Raw genomic sequence first — 19,596 nt, 5'->3', positions numbered from 1 at the left:
GAGTTGATGGATACTTCTCTAATAAGAAAGTTCTTATAAACTTCTGGTCATACGCAGTTTCTGCTAAACAACTCATTGCACATTTAGAAAACTCTTCTCTAATTGCTACCAGATCTGAATGTATTTTTTACTGAATGTGGAAGGGAGTATAAAGTTTAATATTTATTGGTGGATCGCCTAATTTTCTGCCACCGCATTTATCGGTAGCAAGGAGTAGCGCTAGCTACAATAAAAACCAATCTTAACGCTTGTTAGCAGACGATTTTCGGTTCAGGATCTACTCCCTTTAAGTACTAGCATCCAATAGACTCCCATTACAATATGTCTATTATTTTGACGTCTGTGAAATAGTGGGTAATATCAGAAGAAAATAGGGGGAAGTACGCTTCTAGTCAGCTTTGGAAAGGCGTCACTTTTCACGAATTTTCGCGCCAAAACGGTTTGGCGGGAAATCGCGGATGAATACATCGTTTAAAAAGTCATTTTTCTTAAATTGAACAATTGTAACATATTGCCCTTCTCATTCTCTGCTATTTGAGCTAAGGCGTATTTGCTTTCGTCGATTATAGCCGTGTTGAATCAAAACAAAAGTAGGACTACTTTTTCAGTTTGGTTTATTATGCGTAAAAAGGCGTTTTCGTGGGTCACACGACGACTTCTACGGCTCAAAGCTACAGATACGTACTTCCCCTATTTTCTTCTGGTAATATCTAATAATTAATTTGAAATGGCACTCGCAGCTCTGGAAGCCGATATCTGCAAAATAATGATGAAACAATATATCCAAGAATTAATTTGAAATAGATCTCGGAGCTCTAGAAACTGACATCTGCTAAATAATTATGAAACACTATTTCGGAGCTCTAAACGCCGTAATTTGCTAATATTGGTTCAGCAATATATCTAAGAATCAATTTGAAATATCACTTGGAGCTTTAGAAACTGTAATTTGCTAATATTGGTTCAGCAATATATCTAAGAATCAATTTGAAATATCACTTGGAGCTTTAGAAACTGTAATTTGCTAATATTGGTTCAGCAATATATCTAAGAAACAATTTGAAATATCACTCGGAGTTCTAGAAAATGTAATTTGCTAATATGGATTCAGCAATATATCCAAGCATTAATTTGAAATATCACTTGGAGCTTTAGAAACTGTAATTTGCTAATATTGGTTCAGCAATATATCTAAGAATCAATTTGAAATATCACTTGGAGCTTTAGAAACTGTAATTTGCTAATATTGGTTCAGCAATATATCTAAGAATCAATTTGAAATATCACTTGGAGCTTTAGAAACTGTAATTTGCTAATATTGGTTCAGCAATATATCTAAGAATCAATTTGAAATATCACTTGGAGCTTTAGAAACTGTAATTTGCTAATATTGGTTCAGCAATATATCTAAGAATCAATTTGAAATATCACTTGGAGCTTTAGAAACTGTAATTTGCTAATATTGGTTCAGCAATATATCTAAGAAACAATTTGAAATATCACTCGGAGTTCTAGAAAATGTAATTTGCTAATATGGATTCAGCAATATATCCAAGCATTAATTTGAAATAAAACTCGGAGCTCTAGAAACTGCGATTTACTAATAATGGTTCAGCAATAAATCTAAGAATTAATTTTCAAAAAGCACTCTGACATGTACAATATTATCTGCCAAGTAACGGTTTAGCGATATAAATAATAAATAAATAAATAAATTCTTTATTAGGATATATCCCATAAATAATTTGAAAAAGCACTCGGAGCTCTAGAAATTGTTTTGGTTTGATCCAAAAATCTAAATATGGCGGTATGGAAATTTTCCAAAAACTTTATATTCTCTTGAACGAACATTTTCGCACTAACACCATAATTGTGACACTCTCTATCTGTCGTCTTCTCCGCATACAGTCGAGATTGTCACTAGCGACGAAGAAATCCGACAAAATATCTCAGATGACAGACATTCCTCACAACATGGGCAAGCAAGACGTCATCAGGGCCTCAGACTTCAATTTCGTCATGGTGCTTGGCAAGGGAAGTTTCGGAAAGGTACGTTGCTCTCTTTCTGGTGCAGGTCTATTCTATTTGCAAATTACTTCATACGAGTGGGCTGGCGGGGTGGATTAGCGCTTTCACCTAGCAGCAAGAGGAGCCGGGTTCGATCCCAACTTGTGGCACTGGCTGAAAACTCGGAACTACACCCTCGAGCTCATCGGTTTCCCCTTCCATAAAAAATTGTCGAGGTTAACGGTAATAGTAAATGTAGAAAGCTGTTGGCTCGCGTGGAATGTAGGGCTGCCTACGCTTTATAACCCGGCCACCGGATTTAAAGGCTTCAAAAGTAGCTTGATGACTTGGGCCTAAGGTGGTGCCAAGGGTATTAGCCTAGCTGATTATTATTAGAACTATTCAATACGCAACAGCGATAATAAGCTATGTCAATAACGTGGGAAGGTTTGGTTAGTCCCGCCACAGCTCACCACCAGCGTCCCTACACTCGCTATTGCTTTAAAACGTCAACTTTAAACGGAAAACCGAAGAACTCTAGTAACAGATTGACAGATAACTTGGTAACTCAACGCGGAAGGAGTTGTTCCGAGTTTTCACCCAGTGCCACAAGTTGGGATCGAACCTGGGCTCCTTTAGGTGGATACTTTTCACTTGTTCTGGGTTTATTATTATAATAATCAGTTAGGTTAACACCCAAAGCACCACCCTAGGCCCAAGTCATCTAGCGACTTATAATGCCATTAAACAGGTGGCCGGGTTACAACGCGTAGGAGAGTGGTGGCAAGCCCTACATACCACGCGAGCAAACCTCTCCTTACCCTTACTATTAGCGTTAACCTCGACGAGTTTTTATGGATTTGGGAGTAGGGTAAGAAGAATAACCCAATGACGTCATTTTACTCCAATTCTAAGGTGGCCAATAGTTAGTCGGTGTATAGGCATTTTCCCAAAATGGGTGCCTGTGGCCCTATTTTAGCAAATAAATTCTGAATAAGGGTACTTCCTTTACAGCTCCTTTTCAGGAGGAGTAAAACGTGTAGCCCCAATAGTATTCGTCGAGGTCAGAGTATTGGGCCAATACTCTGACCAAAACAAACGAATAGTTTAATATAGAGTGTGTATTCCTTTTTTTCCAGAACGAGCAATATTGCTTACCACTCCGCCACCCAGACAAATAACACTAATTTAGCGACTTCTAACGCAGCTATTCTGGGTTTCTATGTGCTAGTTCCCTTTGTAACATATTTACTGAGAGCCATTTTTAGAATGAACCAGCATTTTTGGTGGACTAAATCATTAGGCCTAATAGGCGCTATTTGCCTCCTCGTCATAATGAGCACGTGTAGAACCGATGTGTATAGTAATTGTTTTTAAGATGCGTATTTTTATCCCTAGAGGCGCGTATCGTTTTGGGTGTGACGGCAGTTCTCAATAATTACTTCGACTAAATGCCGCACTTTTGGAAAATAATCATAAACTTATGGTAAAAACTAAAATTAACACAATTTTGGTAAAAATAGCTAACACCTAAAAGCAGAAGAAAATAGGGGGAAGTACGCTTCTAGTCAGCTTTGGAAAGGCGTCACTTTTCACGAATTTTCGCGCCAAAACGGTTTGGCGGGAAATCGCGGATGAATACATCGTTTAAAAAGTCATTTTTCTTAAATTGAACAATTGTAACATATTGCCCTTCTCATTCTCTGCTATTTGAGCTAAGGCGTATTTGCTTTCGTCGATTATAGCCGTGTTGAATCAAAACAAAAGTAGGACTACTTTTTAAGTTTGGTTTATTATGCGTAAAAAGGCGTTTTCGTGGGTCACACGACGACTTCTACGGCTCAAAGCTACAGATACGTACTTCCCCTATTTTCTTCTGCTAAAAGGTAATATAAACGCGATTTGTTAACACCTAAAAGGTAATATAAACGCGATTTGTTAACACCTAAAAGCTAATATAAACGCGATTTGTTAACACCTAAAAGGTAATATAAACGCGATTTGTTAACACCTAAAAGCTAATATAAACGCGATTTGTTAACACCTAAAAGCTAACATAAACGCGATTTGTTAACACCTAAAAGCTAACATAAACGCGATTTGTTAACACCTAAAAGCTAACATAAACGCGATTTGTTAACACCTAAAAGCTAATATAAACGCGATTTGTTAACACCTAAAAGCTAAAATAAACGCGATTTGTTAACACCTGAAAGCTAATATAAACGCGATTTGTTAACACCTGAAAGCTAACATAAACGCGATTTGTTAACACCTAAAAGCTAATATAAACGCGATTTGTTAACACCTAAAAGCTAATATAAACGCGATTTGTTAACACCTAAAAGCTAATATAAACGCGATTTGTTAACACCTAAAAGCTAATATAAACGCGATTTGTTAACACCTAAAAGCTAATATAAACGCGATTTGTTAACACCTAAAAGCTAATATAAACGCGATTTGTTAACACCTAAAAGCTAATATAAACGCGATTTGTTAACACCTAAAAGCTAATATAAACGCGATTTGTTAACACCTAAAAGCTAATATAAACGCGATTTGTTAACACCTAAAAGCTAATATAAACGCGATTTGTTAACACCTAAAAGCTAATATAAACGCGATTTGTTAACACCTAAAAGCTAATATAAACGCGATTTGTTAACACCTAAAAGCTAATATAAACGCGATTTGTTAACACCTAAAAGCTAATATAAACGCGATTTGTTAACACCTAAAAGCTAATATAAACGCGATTTGTTAACACCTAAAAGCTAATATAAACGCGATTTGTTAACACCTAAAAGCTAATATAAACGCGATTTGTTAACACCTAAAAGCTAATATAAACGCGATTTGTTAACACCTAAAAGCTAATATAAACGCGATTTGTTAACACCTAAAAGCTAATATAAACGCGATTTGTTAACACCTAAAAGCTAATATAAACGCGATTTGTTAACACCTAAAAGCTAATATAAACGCGATTTGTTAACACCTAAAAGCTAATATAAACGCGATTTGTTAACACCTAAAAGCTAATATAAACGCGATTTGTTAACACCTAAAAGCTAATATAAACGCGATTTGTTAACACCTAAAAGCTAATATAAACGCGATTTGTTAACACCTAAAAGCTAATATAAACGCGATTTGTTAACACCTAAAAGCTAATATAAACGCGATTTGTTAACACCTAAAAGCTAATATAAACGCGATTTGTTAACACCTAAAAGCTAATATAAACGCGATTTGTTAACACCTAAAAGCTAATATAAACGCGATTTGTTTACACCTAAAAGCTAATATAAACGCGATTTGTTAACACCTAAAAGCTAATATAAACGCGATTTGTTAACACCTAAAAGCTAATATAAACGCGATTTGTTAACACCTAAAAGCTAATATAAACGCGATTTGTTAACACCTAAAAGCTAATATAAACGCGATTTGTTAACACCTAAAAGCTAATATAAACGCGATTTGTTAACACCTAAAAGCTAATATAAACGCGATTTGTTAACACCTAAAAGCTAATATAAACGCGATTTGTTAACACCTAAAAGCTAATATAAACGCGATTTGTTAACACCTAAAAGCTAATATAAACGCGATTTGTTAACACCTAAAAGCTAATATAAACGCGATTTGTTAACACCTAAAAGCTAATATAAACGCGATTTGTTAACACCTAAAAGCTAATATAAATAAGATTTGTTTTCGAATTTTATTTTATTTTAAGTTTTCTACTTCGATTATCCAATCGCTCATCTTTTTGGGTGCGACCTCAATTTTACGTCACTCTAGTAAATATCAGTAATTATTTCGACTAATTGGCATACCTCAAAACGTAATGCACTTATGATAATAATAGTAATTAGCTAATCTAATATATTAGACGCCGCCATAGGCCCAAGTCATCCATCAAATGGTAATGCAATTATTCCAAAGTGGTCGGGTTCTACCGTCTAGGATGTTGGTGGCAAGCCCTACACGACAACAGATCCCTACACTTACTAATACCAGAGTTATTTAAAGATAAAGTTGCAAAAAGATTTTCGGAATATAAACTAAACTACTTCATATTTTTCTTGTTCATTTGATCATGGGCTTTCTATAGAATCCTTGATATCATAGATATGGCGATGTCAATTTAGCACGCGTCTGCTATCTCTTCACATATTTAGTTGACGGATATTAAGGCAGATGGCGCTATATTTCCTAAGCTCGACGCGTATATTGAAACTTACCTAACACTTTTAAATCCAAAGACGTTTGGACTCGTAGCTCATAAACAAAAGATAGCTCTTAAGTCAATGTGGGAAGGGTCACTATTTTCTTTCCAACGTATCGCTCCGCCATGGCGTGTGGAATAATAGTCGTGTTTGTCCGCAGGTAATGCTCGCCGAGAGGAAAGGAACGGACGAGTTGTACGCCATCAAGATCTTGAAGAAGGACATCATCATTCAGGACGACGACGTCGAGTGCGCCATGGTCGAAAAAAGGGTGCTCGCGCTGGCCAACAAGCCTCCATTCCTAGTGCAGCTACACTCGTGTTTCCAAACGATGGTCAGTACTGCCCCTATCACCAATTTCAGGAATCCATACCTCTACTGGGAATGCTTATCGCCGCAGATTTTCGCCTCGATGTGGCCGACGGTTTTTTTGACGTCACTAAAGCCGCGTTCACACTAGACACTTTGGAAACGTTTTAAAACGTTTCCAAATATCAAATTGTAAAATTTGGCGGTCAAATATATTTAAATGTTGAATTCGATCTTTCGAAAACGTTTCCAACGTGCGTAGTGTGAACGCGGCTTATGTGAACTTAACAAACAACAACGTGAGAGGGGAGCGCGCGCAGAGGGATTTTTTATCTCGTAGGCGAGGCCAAAGCCGTCAGAGTGATCTTACCATACGCGGTACGCCAGGATAAGCATTCCAAGTAGTTTATATAAATGGGCAGAAATCCATAGCTCTAAGAGCTATGGATTCCTGCCCATTTATATTATATCGATTGAGGCTGTTTAGGGAAATTTATACCATCGCGGTTGCCAAGCAATTTCCCGCCAAAACGCGGATGCGTACAACGCGTCACGACCCTGGAATTAGCCACGGCCCACTCGTATTACTCCGGCCATGGACTAGTTATAGTACATGTTCCGGCTAGCGGCAGGGTTGCCAAACATCAGGGAAAACCGGGGAATTAAATAATAAGCCTAAAAAGTCAGATAATTTTAGTTTTTTTTTTAAACGTAAGGGAAAATCTAGAATTTTGAAATGAGTCACAAAAACTGGGAAAAAGTAAAATTTTAAAATAGGCCTAAAAATCATAAATTTATATGTCAAGAAAGTCGGGGAATTTTTAAATAAGCCTTAAAGTAAGGGAATTTGTAAAACGTCAGAGAATTTTATTTTATTTTGTAAATTTCATGAAAGTAATTTTATTATAAATAAACTGCAATTATTATTTGGTTCTGGCAATTTTTTAAAAGATGCAATAAAAACATTTTAGTTAAACCACAATCTTAATATGTTTAAGAAAATTTATTAAATTTGGATAAAAGTAAAATGTACAGTTAAAACTTATCTAATTTTAACCTTAAAAAGGTCAGGAAAATTCTTTAAAAACAGGGTAAAGTAGGATAATTTGAATATGAAAATATTGTGGCAACACTAGTAAAGTATCACATTTACACGGCTTAGGATTATTTTCTTACATTTATTTTCTACAATTATTTATAAATATGTTCATAATATATTTGGCACAGCACTATCTTGTCTTCCGTAAACGCATTTTGAGAAAATGAGTCTAAAATAGAATTATTATTACATGTATAAAAATGTAGTTGAAATTTGTATTTGCGTGTGTTTATTTAAGATGGATACTTATTACATATTGGTGGTAATATTGACTTTTGAAATGTAACTTTCAGGACCGATTGTATTTCGTGATGGAATACGTGAACGGCGGAGACCTGATGTTCCAAATCCAGCAGTGCGGAAAGTTTAAAGAACCTGTCGCAGTGTACGTATACCAATAATTCGCCTTTTCAGTTTACACAGAGCCACGTAGCGGTCAACAGTGGTGGGCACTCTCCGCTCATTTTAGGGCGAGTTGGAGTGTTTGCAGCTCGGTTTGCAGTCATAATGAGCGGGAAACTTTTAAATAATTCAGACGATTCTCTGTATTTAGTATTAAATATAAGAATATTAAGAATATTGGGGGCCCCATCAGAATATTGGGGCCCCCATCAGAATATTGGAGCCCCCATCAGAATATTGGGGCCCCCATCAGAATATTGGAGCCCCCATCAGAATATTGGAGCCCCCATCAGAATATTGGAGCCCCCATCAGAATATTGGAGCCCCCATCAGAATATTGGAGCCCCCATCAGAATATTGGAGCCCCCATCAGAATATTGGAGCCCCCATCAGAATATTGGAGCCCCCATCAGATTATTGGAGCCCCCATCAGATTATTGGAGCCGCCATCAGATTATTGGAGCCCCCATCAGATTATTGGAGCCCCCATCAGATTATTGGAGCCCCCATCAGATTATTGGAGCCCCCATCAGATTATTGGAGCCCCCATCAGATTATTGGAGCCCCCATCAGATTATTGGAGCCCCCATCAGATTATTGGAGCCGCCATCAGATTATTGGAGCCCCCATCAGATTATTGGAGCCCCCATCAGATTATTGGAGCCGCCATCAGATTATTGGAGCCCCCATCAGATTATTGGAGCCCCCATCAGATTATTGGAGCCCCCATCAGATTATTGGAGCCCCCATCAGATTATTGGAGCCCCCATCAGATTATTGGAGCCCCCATCAGATTATTGGAGCCCCCATCAGATTATTGGAGCCCCCATCAGATTATTGGAGCCCCCATCAGATTATTGGAGCCCCCATCAGATTATTGGAGCCCCCATCAGATTATTGGAGCCCCCATCAGATTATTGGAGCCCCCATCAGATTATTGGAGCCCCCATCAGATTATTGGAGCCCCCATCAGATTATTGGAGCCCCCATCAGATTATTGGAGCCCCCATCAGATTATTGGAGCCGCCATCAGATTATTGGAGCCCCCATCAGATTATTGGAGCCCCCATCAGATTATTGGAGCCCCCATCAGATTATTGGAGCCCCCATCAGATTATTGGAGCCCCCATCAGATTATTGGAGCCCCCATCAGATTATTGGAGCCCCCATCAGATTATTGGAGCCCCCATCAGATTATTGGAGCCGCCATCAGATTATTGGAGCCGCCATCAGATTATTGGAGCCCCCATCAGATTATTGGAGCCCCCATCAGATTATTGGAGCCCCCATCAGATTATTGGAGCCCCCATCAGATTATTGGAGCCCCCATCAGATTATTGGAGCCCCCATCAGATTATTGGAGCCCCCATCAGATTATTGGAGCCCCCATCAGATTATTGGAGCCCCCATCAGATTATTGGAGCCCCCATCAGATTATTCGAGCCCCCATCAGATTATTCGAGCCCCCATCAGATTATTCGAGCCCCCATCAGATTATTGGAGCCCCCATCAGATTATTGGAGCCCCCATCAGATTATTGGAGCCGCCATCAGATTATTGGAGCCCCCATCAGATTATTGGAGCCCCCATCAGATTATTGGAGCCCCCATCAGATTATTGGAGCCCCCATCAGATTATTGGAGCCCCCATCAGATTATTGGAGCCCCCATCAGATTATTGGAGCCCCCATCAGATTATTGGAGCCCCCATCAGATTATTGGAGCCCCCATCAGATTATTGGAGCCCCCATCAGATTATTGGAGCCCCCATCAGATTATTGGAGCCCCCATCAGATTATTGGAGCCCCCATCAGATTATTGGAGCCCCCATCAGATTATTGGAGCCCCCATCAGATTATTGGAGCCGCCATCAGATTATTGGAGCCGCCATCAGATTATTGGAGCCCCCATCAGATTATTGGAGCCCCCATCAGATTATTCGAGCCCCCATCAGATTATTGGAGCCCCCATCAGATTATTCGAGCCCCCATCAGATTATTGGAGCCCCCATCAGATTATTGGAGCCGCCATCAGATTATTGGAGCCCCCATCAGATTATTGGAGCCCCCATCAGATTATTCGAGCCCCCATCAGATTATTGGAGCCCCCATCAGATTATTGGAGCCCCCATCAGATTATTGGAGCCCCCATCAGATTATTGGAGCCCCCATCAGATTATTGGAGCCCCCATCAGATTATTGGAGCCCCCATCAGATTATTGGAGCCCCCATCAGATTATTGGAGCCCCCATCAGATTATTGGAGCCCCCATCAGATTATTGGAGCCCCCATCAGATTATTGGAGCCCCCATCAGATTATTGGAGCCCCCATCAGATTATTGGAGCCCCCATCAGATTATTGGAGCCCCCATCAGATTATTGGAGCCCCCATCAGATTATTGGAGCCCCCATCAGATTATTGGAGCCCCCATCAGATTATTGGAGCCCCCATCAGATTATTGGAGCCCCCATCAGATTATTGGAGCCCCCATCAGATTATTGGAGCCCCCATCAGATTATTGGAGCCCCCATCAGATTATTGGAGCCCCCATCAGATTATTGGAGCCCCCATCAGATTATTGGAGCCCCCATCAGATTATTGGAGCCCCCATCAGATTATTGGAGCCCCCATCAGATTATTGGAGCCCCCATCAGATTATTGGAGCCCCCATCAGATTATTGGAGCCCCCATCAGATTATTCGAGCCCCCATCAGATTATTGGAGCCCCCATCAGATTATTGGAGCCCCCATCAGATTATTCGAGCCCCCATCAGATTATTGGAGCCCCCATCAGATTATTGGAGCCCCCATCAGATTATTGGAGCCCCCATCAGATTATTGGAGCCCCCATCAGATTATTGGAGCCCCCATCAGATTATTGGAGCCCCCATCAGATTATTGGAGCCCCCATCAGATTATTGGAGCCCCCATCAGATTATTGGAGCCCCCATCAGATTATTGGAGCCCCCATCAGATTATTGGAGCCCCCATCAGATTATTGGAGCCCCCATCAGATTATTGGAGCCCCCATCAGATTATTGGAGCCCCCATCAGATTATTGGAGCCCCCATCAGATTATTGGAGCCCCCATCAGATTATTGGAGCCCCCATCAGATTATTGGAGCCCCCATCAGATTATTGGAGCCCCCATCAGATTATTGGAGCCCCCATCAGATTATTGGAGCCCCCATCAGATTATTGGAGCCCCCATCAGATTATTGGAGCCCCCATCAGATTATTGGAGCCCCCATCAGATTATTGGAGCCCCCATCAGATTATTGGAGCCCCCATCAGATTATTGGAGCCCCCATCAGATTATTGGAGCCCCCATCAGATTATTGGAGCCCCCATCAGATTATTGGAGCCCCCATCAGATTATTGGAGCCCCCATCAGATTATTGGAGCCCCCATCAGATTATTGGAGCCCCCATCAGATTATTGGAGCCCCCATCAGATTATTGGAGCCCCCATCAGATTATTGGAGCCCCCATCAGATTATTGGAGCCCCCATCAGATTATTGGAGCCCCCATCAGATTATTGGAGCCCCCATCAGATTATTGGAGCCCCCATCAGATTATTGGAGCCCCCATCAGATTATTGGAGCCCCCATCAGATTATTGGAGCCCCCATCAGATTATTGGAGCCCCCATCAGATTATTGGAGCCCCCATCAGATTATTGGAGCCCCCATCAGATTATTGGAGCCCCCATCAGATTATTGGAGCCCCCATCAGATTATTGGAGCCCCCATCAGATTATTGGAGCCCCCATCAGATTATTGGAGCCCCCATCAGATTATTGGAGCCCCCATCAGATTATTGGAGCCCCCATCAGATTATTGGAGCCCCCATCAGATTATTGGAGCCCCCATCAGATTATTGGAGCCCCCATCAGATTATTGGAGCCCCCATCAGATTATTGGAGCCCCCATCAGATTATTGGAGCCCCCATCAGATTATTGGAGCCCCCATCAGATTATTGGAGCCCCCATCAGATTATTGGAGCCCCCATCAGATTATTGGAGCCCCCATCAGATTATTGGAGCCCCCATCAGATTATTGGAGCCCCCATCAGATTATTGGAGCCCCCATCAGATTATTGGAGCCCCCATCAGATTATTGGAGCCCCCATCAGATTATTGGAGCCCCCATCAGATTATTGGAGCCCCCATCAGATTATTGGAGCCCCCATCAGATTATTAGCCCACATAATATTGTCCCCACTCAACTATAAACGCTTTTTACATAGCCTCTAATTATTATTTTCTTTGCGTCATTTTAGCTTCTATGCAGCGGAAATAGCAATTGGCCTGTTCTTCCTACATAATCGGGGTATCATATACAGGTAAAGACTTTCTGTTTCGCCGTCCCCACCTCGTTGGGACAATGTCCGTTCTAATTGCTAATCCCCTGCAGAGATCTGAAACTAGACAACGTCCTCCTCGACCAGGACGGACACATAAAAATTGCCGATTTCGGGATGTGCAAAGAAGGGATCGCCAACGACAAGACGACGAAGACGTTCTGCGGGACCCCCGACTACATCGCCCCCGAAGTAAGCACCCCCCCGCCCCGTTGTTAGTCCACCGATTACATTCTTCCTCATTTGTCTTTGTGCAGATTATTTTGTATCAGCCTTACGGCAAGTCTGTAGATTGGTGGGCTTACGGTGTACTACTCTACGAAATGTTAGTTGGACAGGTAAGATATACTTGTTCGTTTCTTTCACGAGCCATAAGTGTGTCAGCCCTACCTTTACTGAGAGCTAGTCACACCATCAACGACAAAGACAACCAGCTATCGGGCCATGGGCTAATTTGTCTTGGCGTGATTTTATCTCGCCTCTTCAATCGCGTATAGAGAAGTTCTAAAACGCCACACTTGGTGGCGCTGGATTGGCGAAAATTTTAAATATTGATGACGTATTCTTCTTCGCGACAAGCTCTCAGCGAAAAAGATAACGTTCTGGCACACTTTTGGGAGAAACATTAATCTCTTATCCCTCTATCGGGGAAAATATGCGCAACAACGACTGCTGAAGGTATCACGAGGAACGGTAATGTTTAAAAATATGGTAGACGCACATGCGCAGTAAAGTATTTTTTAGTCGGGAGATGAATTACGTTTTAAGGGACCGCAAATGTCCCGGTATTCATTAGTCCAATCCCCACATAAACAGATACGCGTTAGTCAAGAGGGGTAACGCCATTATAGGACGGATTTTTAAATATCAGATGGCGTCCTAAACGTAGAAATTTTAAATTATCCGAAAAACATCATGTTTCTTTGTTGGCGAATTTTTACTTAGTTGAACTTTCCTTAGTTTTTAGAAGTTGTTTTTTTAATAAATGAAATAAAGTAGCGCCATCTAGAATAAATAAAAGCACTCAAATCGAACCTTCTAAAGGCTTCCCTCTAAATGTTGGTTTCTTTGTAAGCTTTTTCGAATCAATCTGTTCTCTCTTGAAATGTTTTTTTCTTGAAATTTGTACCTGTGCCATTTAATTGAAAATTGGGTCATTTAGTTGACAATTGGGTCATTTGATTGGACAATCGGGTCATTTGATTGGATAATCGGGTCATTTGATTGGACAATCGGGTCATTTGATTGGACAATCGGGTCATTTGATTGGACAATCGGGTCGTTTGATTGGACAATCGGGTCGTTTGATTGGACAATCGGGTCGTTTGATTGGACAATTGGGTCGTTTGATTGGACAATCGGGTCGTTTGATTGGACAATCGGGTCGTTTGATTGGACAATTGGGTCGTTTGATTGGACAATTGGGTCGTTTGATTGGACAATCGGGTCGTTTGATTGGACAATCGGGTCGTTTGATTGGACAATCGGGTCGTTTGATTGGACAATCGGGTAGTTTTATTGGACAATCGGGTCGTTTTATTGGACAATCGGGTCGTTTGATTGGACAATCGGGTCGTTTGATTGGACAATCGGGTCGTTTGATTGGACAATTGGGTCGTTTGATTGGACAATTGGGTCGTTTGATTGACACCTGTGGTTTTTGTGCAGCCTCCTTTTGACGGTGAAGACGAGGAGGAATTATTCGCTTCCATAACAGATCACAATGTCTCCTATCCCAAATCTCTCTCCAAGGAGGCCAAAGACACCTGCAAAGGGGTAAGACGACAAAATTTCATCCGCTTCATACAGATTTTTGAGGAAATTTCTGACTGAACAAGTAGTAAATTTTACTATTTTCCAAAATACTTGATTGTTCTCGCTCCTTAATTCGGATTAGTAAGAACGGAACAAGCGTAACTGAGAACAAACAAACGTAATATTAGGGGTCTGGAGGCGTCATCTACTGCAATAAATGTATTTACCCTATGAATATCCATAGCGCTACTAAAGGCTAGAAAAATATTGAATTGTATATATAATATTAATAATTATAAAATATTGAATTGTATTTATAATATTAATTATTATAAAATATTGAATTGTATTTATAATATTAATTATTATAAAATATTGAATTGTATTTATAATATTAATTATTATAAAATATTGAATTACAATATAGAATTCTTAGTCCACATAGTAGTCATAATGATTCAACAAATGGCGTCTATAATTTATTCCCCAATTAAGCTCCGCCCACTAAATTTGAAAAAGAGTGGATCATGGAAACGTCTTGATAAACGTTAGTTTGTTCTCAACTAGGAGCAACAAACGCAATGAAAACGCAGCTAACCTTTAAACACGCTAACGCCGTGTTGTGTACAAATTTCATTGGACGAGCCTTTACGCTGAACATTTTACGGGCGGGGGGGGGGGAGACAATTTCCTAATTTTCCCCTTCCGACGGCAGCAGCCGCTAAAGTGTCTAACCAATGAAAACTGTACGTAAGAAAATTCCCAACTTCTGAACGGGTTGCGTTCTGCTTGTGTGGGCAGTGCTGTATTTGTTGCTATTAGGTGGTTCTCAGTTGCCTTCGATTCGTTCTTTGAATTACGCAATAACTGAATGAGCTGCGCTTACATCGTGGTTTCATGTACTACCAACTTGCGTTTCGTCCTTGTCCCAGTTTCTGACGAAGAACCCGGCGAAGCGTTTGGGATGCGGTTCTCGCGGCGAAGAGGACGTGCGGGGGCATCCTTTCTTCCGTCGCATCGACTGGCTGAAAATCGAGAACCGGGAAGTGCAGCCGCCCTTCAAACCTAGAATCGTAAGTGCCACCGTTTCATTTCGTTACACCTCTTTTCAGCCCCCCATTATGAAAAAAATATGTTTAATTAATTTACATTTTAGTTTTGACTTGTGTGAAAAAATTGCACGATATTTATTTTATTAAGTTTTATTTAATATTTTTTTTTGGGAAACTCTAGTTTAAAATTTTTGTATTTCTACTTCGTCAAGCTCTACGCTTAGTTTGACTGCGTAATACATCACTAGACTAGGAAAATAAGCCGAATAAATATTGCGTCAAATAAATACTTTTTCATTTAGTCAAACGGTTTGTTTTTAGACCATAATTAACTGGTCACCACAACGCGCGTATCAGCATTTAAGTATTTTTAGTTTCTACTAAATTTAGTTGAAACCCGTTTTCATCGATTGGTCTTTTGAAATAGCGATGTGTGTCTCGATTGTATATTTGAATTTATTCTACGTTGTTGGTGTTTGCACGCCGTTGGTGATGTCGATGTCTAGATAATTTGGGTTTTGAATTAATCGCGTTTGATTGTTAGTTAAATGGATCAATTTATTAACAATGTGTGTATCCGACTTCGTAATTTCAAATTTTAAGTCCCTCAAAAATCTTTCATTTGGAGAAATCTACTTCGTTACTGAACTAAAAATTATTTTAAGTATCAGAATGGGCTGGAAAATTATACTAAAAATCAATGTTACCTGTTAGCACTGCAAAAGTCCAGGATTTAAATATCTCTAATTTCAAATTTAGAGTAATTCATATTTCATTAGAACATCAACTTTTTCGAGTAAAAAAAAGCATGGCAACCTTATTTTTCAAGCAGAAACAAGCAAGTTAACAGAAACCCTTATAATAGGTTACGCGACAAACAATTCGTCAAAAACCCTTATTGACGGCTTTTAAAATTCATTTTGCGCGTGAAAATACCTCTACATGATATGGTAAAAAAAGCACGCAAAGAAGGCTGTGTGCCCAAGACATGTACCTGTAGTGTCGATCGCTAAAACGTCATTTCCAAATCCGTCAATTTAACAAAAGCACATATAATAGGTTTCGTCATCGACATTTTTAAATAATAAATTGTAGAAGCCAAATTTAATGTTACTTTTTAATTTAAAATTCAGTAATTAGGTATATAAGTTATATTTATAATTATTATAATAATTAATTTAAACAGCATAAAGATAATTTTAATAATTAAATCCAACTCCACTGAACATTTAGAATTCGAATATGACTCGAAACAATTTTTGACATCTCGCAGAGTGCGATAATTGAGAGATCTTTGTTAATATATGGGTGCTATATAATTGAAAAAACGCATCGCTGTGGAAGACGTATCGCCATCTAGTGAACGATTAACGAAGCAACGCGAATGTATCATAATAGACAGTTTCAGCTTGAAAAAGCGAACGGGCAAACTTGTAGCTGAGTTTAGCCGTAGCTTTGTCGCGCTCAATCAGGAATCTATTTAAGCCACGAATATTCAACTGGAATACCCAATGTCACCTCCAGCCAATTTATATTAGAACTCATCTGTTATTTATAAGCAATCGTAACGTTAGTTCCTAAAATTGCGCGATATGGTTATGTTTAGTTTTTGCAGTATTTATCATTAATCTATTTAATTACATAGATTCAAGTATTTATTTAATATTATTATATTAGAATAGTTATTATTATAATCAAATTATAACAGAGCATTTATTATTTAATAATAATATGGCAAAGTATCACCGAGGCTTAGTTTTTCAGAGATAGTTTGAATGTTTTAATTGTTAAAAACCTCACAGGAACTCGATAGAATCGCTTTCGAAAGATCGGCGTTCCATTCCTTCATTTTGTATTTTTATTCTAGAAATAATTATAAATGTAAACCTTATTTTTAACAAAATAACGCGAACCGTCCGTGACTCCGTGATAAGTTATTTCGTGGATATTCTGTTTTCGTAAACAATCTCGCGCTAAAATTTCCGAATTCGTTCCTAATAACCCGTTCACTAGGAGTATACCCATTGAGTTGGGAATAAATAGAGGTACAACTAAATCTGGCTGGCGCGGGACCAATTTCGTTACATAAGGAGACTATATCAACTTTATCGTTCTACCGTGGCGGCATCTGTCTCTAGTGGTGGCAACTATATTGCAATTGAATTTTTTCGCGAATCTGATGCGAAATTGAAATGTATGATTTCTCGTAACAAACAAACCTTTGAAGTTGTTTAAAAATATTTTTATTTTGTCAACACGATCCTTTTTAACTCAAGTTACAGTGAGTTAGCTTATAATTATTTATTTTTAGCCATATAACTTTACAAAATATAGATGGCGCTACCGCCTAATTATAAAGATGAATTTCATACAGTCTTATCAGAACAGGTCGCGCGTAACCATGGCAACCGAGATCGTAATTGTAATTCTAGCAGTATTATTCCTAATTCAATGGGTATACCGTAGCTAATGATAGAGTTGAATATTTATGGCTTAAATAGATTCGTGGTGCAATATAATCTTCTACAAGTTTTCACGTTCACATTTTAGCCTGTTTATTAATTGTCAACCAGGTAACATTAATTTCGAGTATATATTATAGTCAAGGGTTATACAGGCCCGTAGCCAGCGGGAGGGTCTGAGGGGGGACTGGCCCCTTCAAAAATAATTTGGGCCCACTCATGATCCTAATTGCAACCCTGTTAATAAGTCGCTGGAAAACCGGGCTTCCATACATTTTCGATGCGAAATAGGTAAATAAGAACGAAAAATGCATGGCCACCCTGTTAAAGGGGGACGGTCAAGCTTTAACCAGTTAGATAGCCCTATAGCCCATTAAAAACTAAAATTTATGGCGAAAACCGCATCAAAAAATATTGAGTGGTTAATTTTTAATAAAATAAAGAAATTTCGGGTAATCGAAAAGCGCGCGTCCGCCGCGACACCTGGTGAGACAGAAAAACAACGTAAAAAAAGCGCGCTGCTGAAGACGCAAAAATTCGTTTTGCACGCGCGGCGCGTTCCAGTTATAAGAGACCTTAGCCTAAATTGCGCGATTTTAAAAGTTAGGATAGTTCGCAAATCTCTCATACGGGGTTAGGGGCGCTGGCGGCAGCCCCTAAGATGGCGGTGACAATTCAAACCCAAACCCCTTGCGTTATTTTTCGTTTCAACTTTTTGGGCCTAAAGCTATTTTTTCAAGACAAAAAAAGGTACGTGTTAGTATATTGAACGTCTTGTTAATCTTTTGATACGGAAATAAGGCCATATTTGGAAAAGCTTGGCCGTTCCCCTTTAAAATAGCGTCTACTTCACTATGTTCCAAACGAAATCTTCCGAAAACCGCCGCTTGGGGAAAATAGGAATAACGTCCAATACACCATTTTTTCTATCGACTCGCGTGTGATTAATCAAATCATTGTAAGTCTATGTATAAATTTGTGGTAAAAACACGAAGAAATCAAGACCAACTAAGGTGTTTGGAAATTCAACTTCGATTTACGTTTTATATAAATTTAATTTATATTTATTTTACCCAAGTGTTCCAATGCCGAAACGCCCGTGTGGACCCTTAAGCTCATTTTAAAGCAGTCTTGCCCCTTAAACGCACTCTCGCCAGCTGAATTTTCTCACATAGGTAGCTTTTAGTTGTTTTATGAAAAAAGAGATGGCGTTGGAGTCTATCGTGACGCGTGCTACGAGCTATTCCAATCTCACTTCAATCTTTATTGTGAAAGTCGAACCTTAGAGTCAAAGTGTCTGTGGGAAGGAATGAACTATATGCCCCGAAGAGTTAGAAATCAGCTACCTTTGGCTGTACAGCATAGTTAGAGAAACCTCCGCTACTCTCATTGCCGCTACTATCTTATAGAAAATTGAAAGAAAATAAGTAGTCCCGAACTCGACGATAACACAAATTTTGAGCTTGCGAGAGTGCGTTTAAGATTTTGCTGCCCCCCCCCCCAAACTGAAAAATCCTGGCTACGGACCTGACGGACCTAGGGTTATAATTTATGTCAACCCACATAATGCGCTAATCTAATAGATTCAATTCCCCATTATAAAACCCGAATTAATCAATCTACCAATTTAAATGCGACATTGGTTCACGCGTGATGTGACGGTTCCAAGCTGGTTTTCACTCTTCCTCCTCGAATGCTTATATTTCGCACCTACTTTCAACTATCTGTGGCATGTGGTTTTGTCAGGTTTCTTTCTCTTTTGTGGTTTGTTTTTCGTCATACAAATCCCTATTTTGTGGTTTAAACTTACAAGGCTAGCATTCTAGTCGAATAAGAGCTAACGTAAGACCATAAGTGTATAATATTGCCATATAAATGTGACACATGCTAAGGTTTTTCTGAGAGCTATTC

General features: G+C 39.5%; 1 protein-coding gene across 5 annotated transcripts in view; it reads left to right on the top strand.

Moving 5' to 3' along the window:
• Pkc53E (Protein C kinase 53E) overlaps positions 1-19,596 on the top strand; it is a 253,932-nt gene that overhangs the window by 211,656 nt on the left and 22,680 nt on the right. For all 5 annotated transcript variants that reach the window (XR_016481799.1, XM_090180269.1, XM_090180270.1 and 2 more), the window contains exons 8-15: positions 1,909-2,049; positions 6,406-6,579; positions 7,947-8,038; positions 12,336-12,398; positions 12,470-12,608; positions 12,674-12,754; positions 14,085-14,192; positions 15,104-15,244. Coding sequence is in view for 4 of the 5 variants with exons in the window: in XM_090180269.1 (XP_090036395.1) it covers positions 1,909-2,049; positions 6,406-6,579; positions 7,947-8,038; positions 12,336-12,398; positions 12,470-12,608; positions 12,674-12,754; positions 14,085-14,192; positions 15,104-15,244 (939 nt within the window). In the remaining variant the exon portion in view is untranslated. The remainder of the gene's footprint in view (positions 1-1,908; positions 2,050-6,405; positions 6,580-7,946; positions 8,039-12,335; positions 12,399-12,469; positions 12,609-12,673; positions 12,755-14,084; positions 14,193-15,103; positions 15,245-19,596) is intronic.

The sequence above is a fragment of the Leiobunum rupestre genome, chromosome 1, assembly GCF_980474605.1.
Source record: "Leiobunum rupestre chromosome 1, qqLeiRupe1.1.hap1, whole genome shotgun sequence".
Taxonomy (NCBI): domain Eukaryota; kingdom Metazoa; phylum Arthropoda; class Arachnida; order Opiliones; family Sclerosomatidae; genus Leiobunum; species Leiobunum rupestre.
This window is presented reverse-complemented; position numbering and strand designations above follow the sequence as displayed.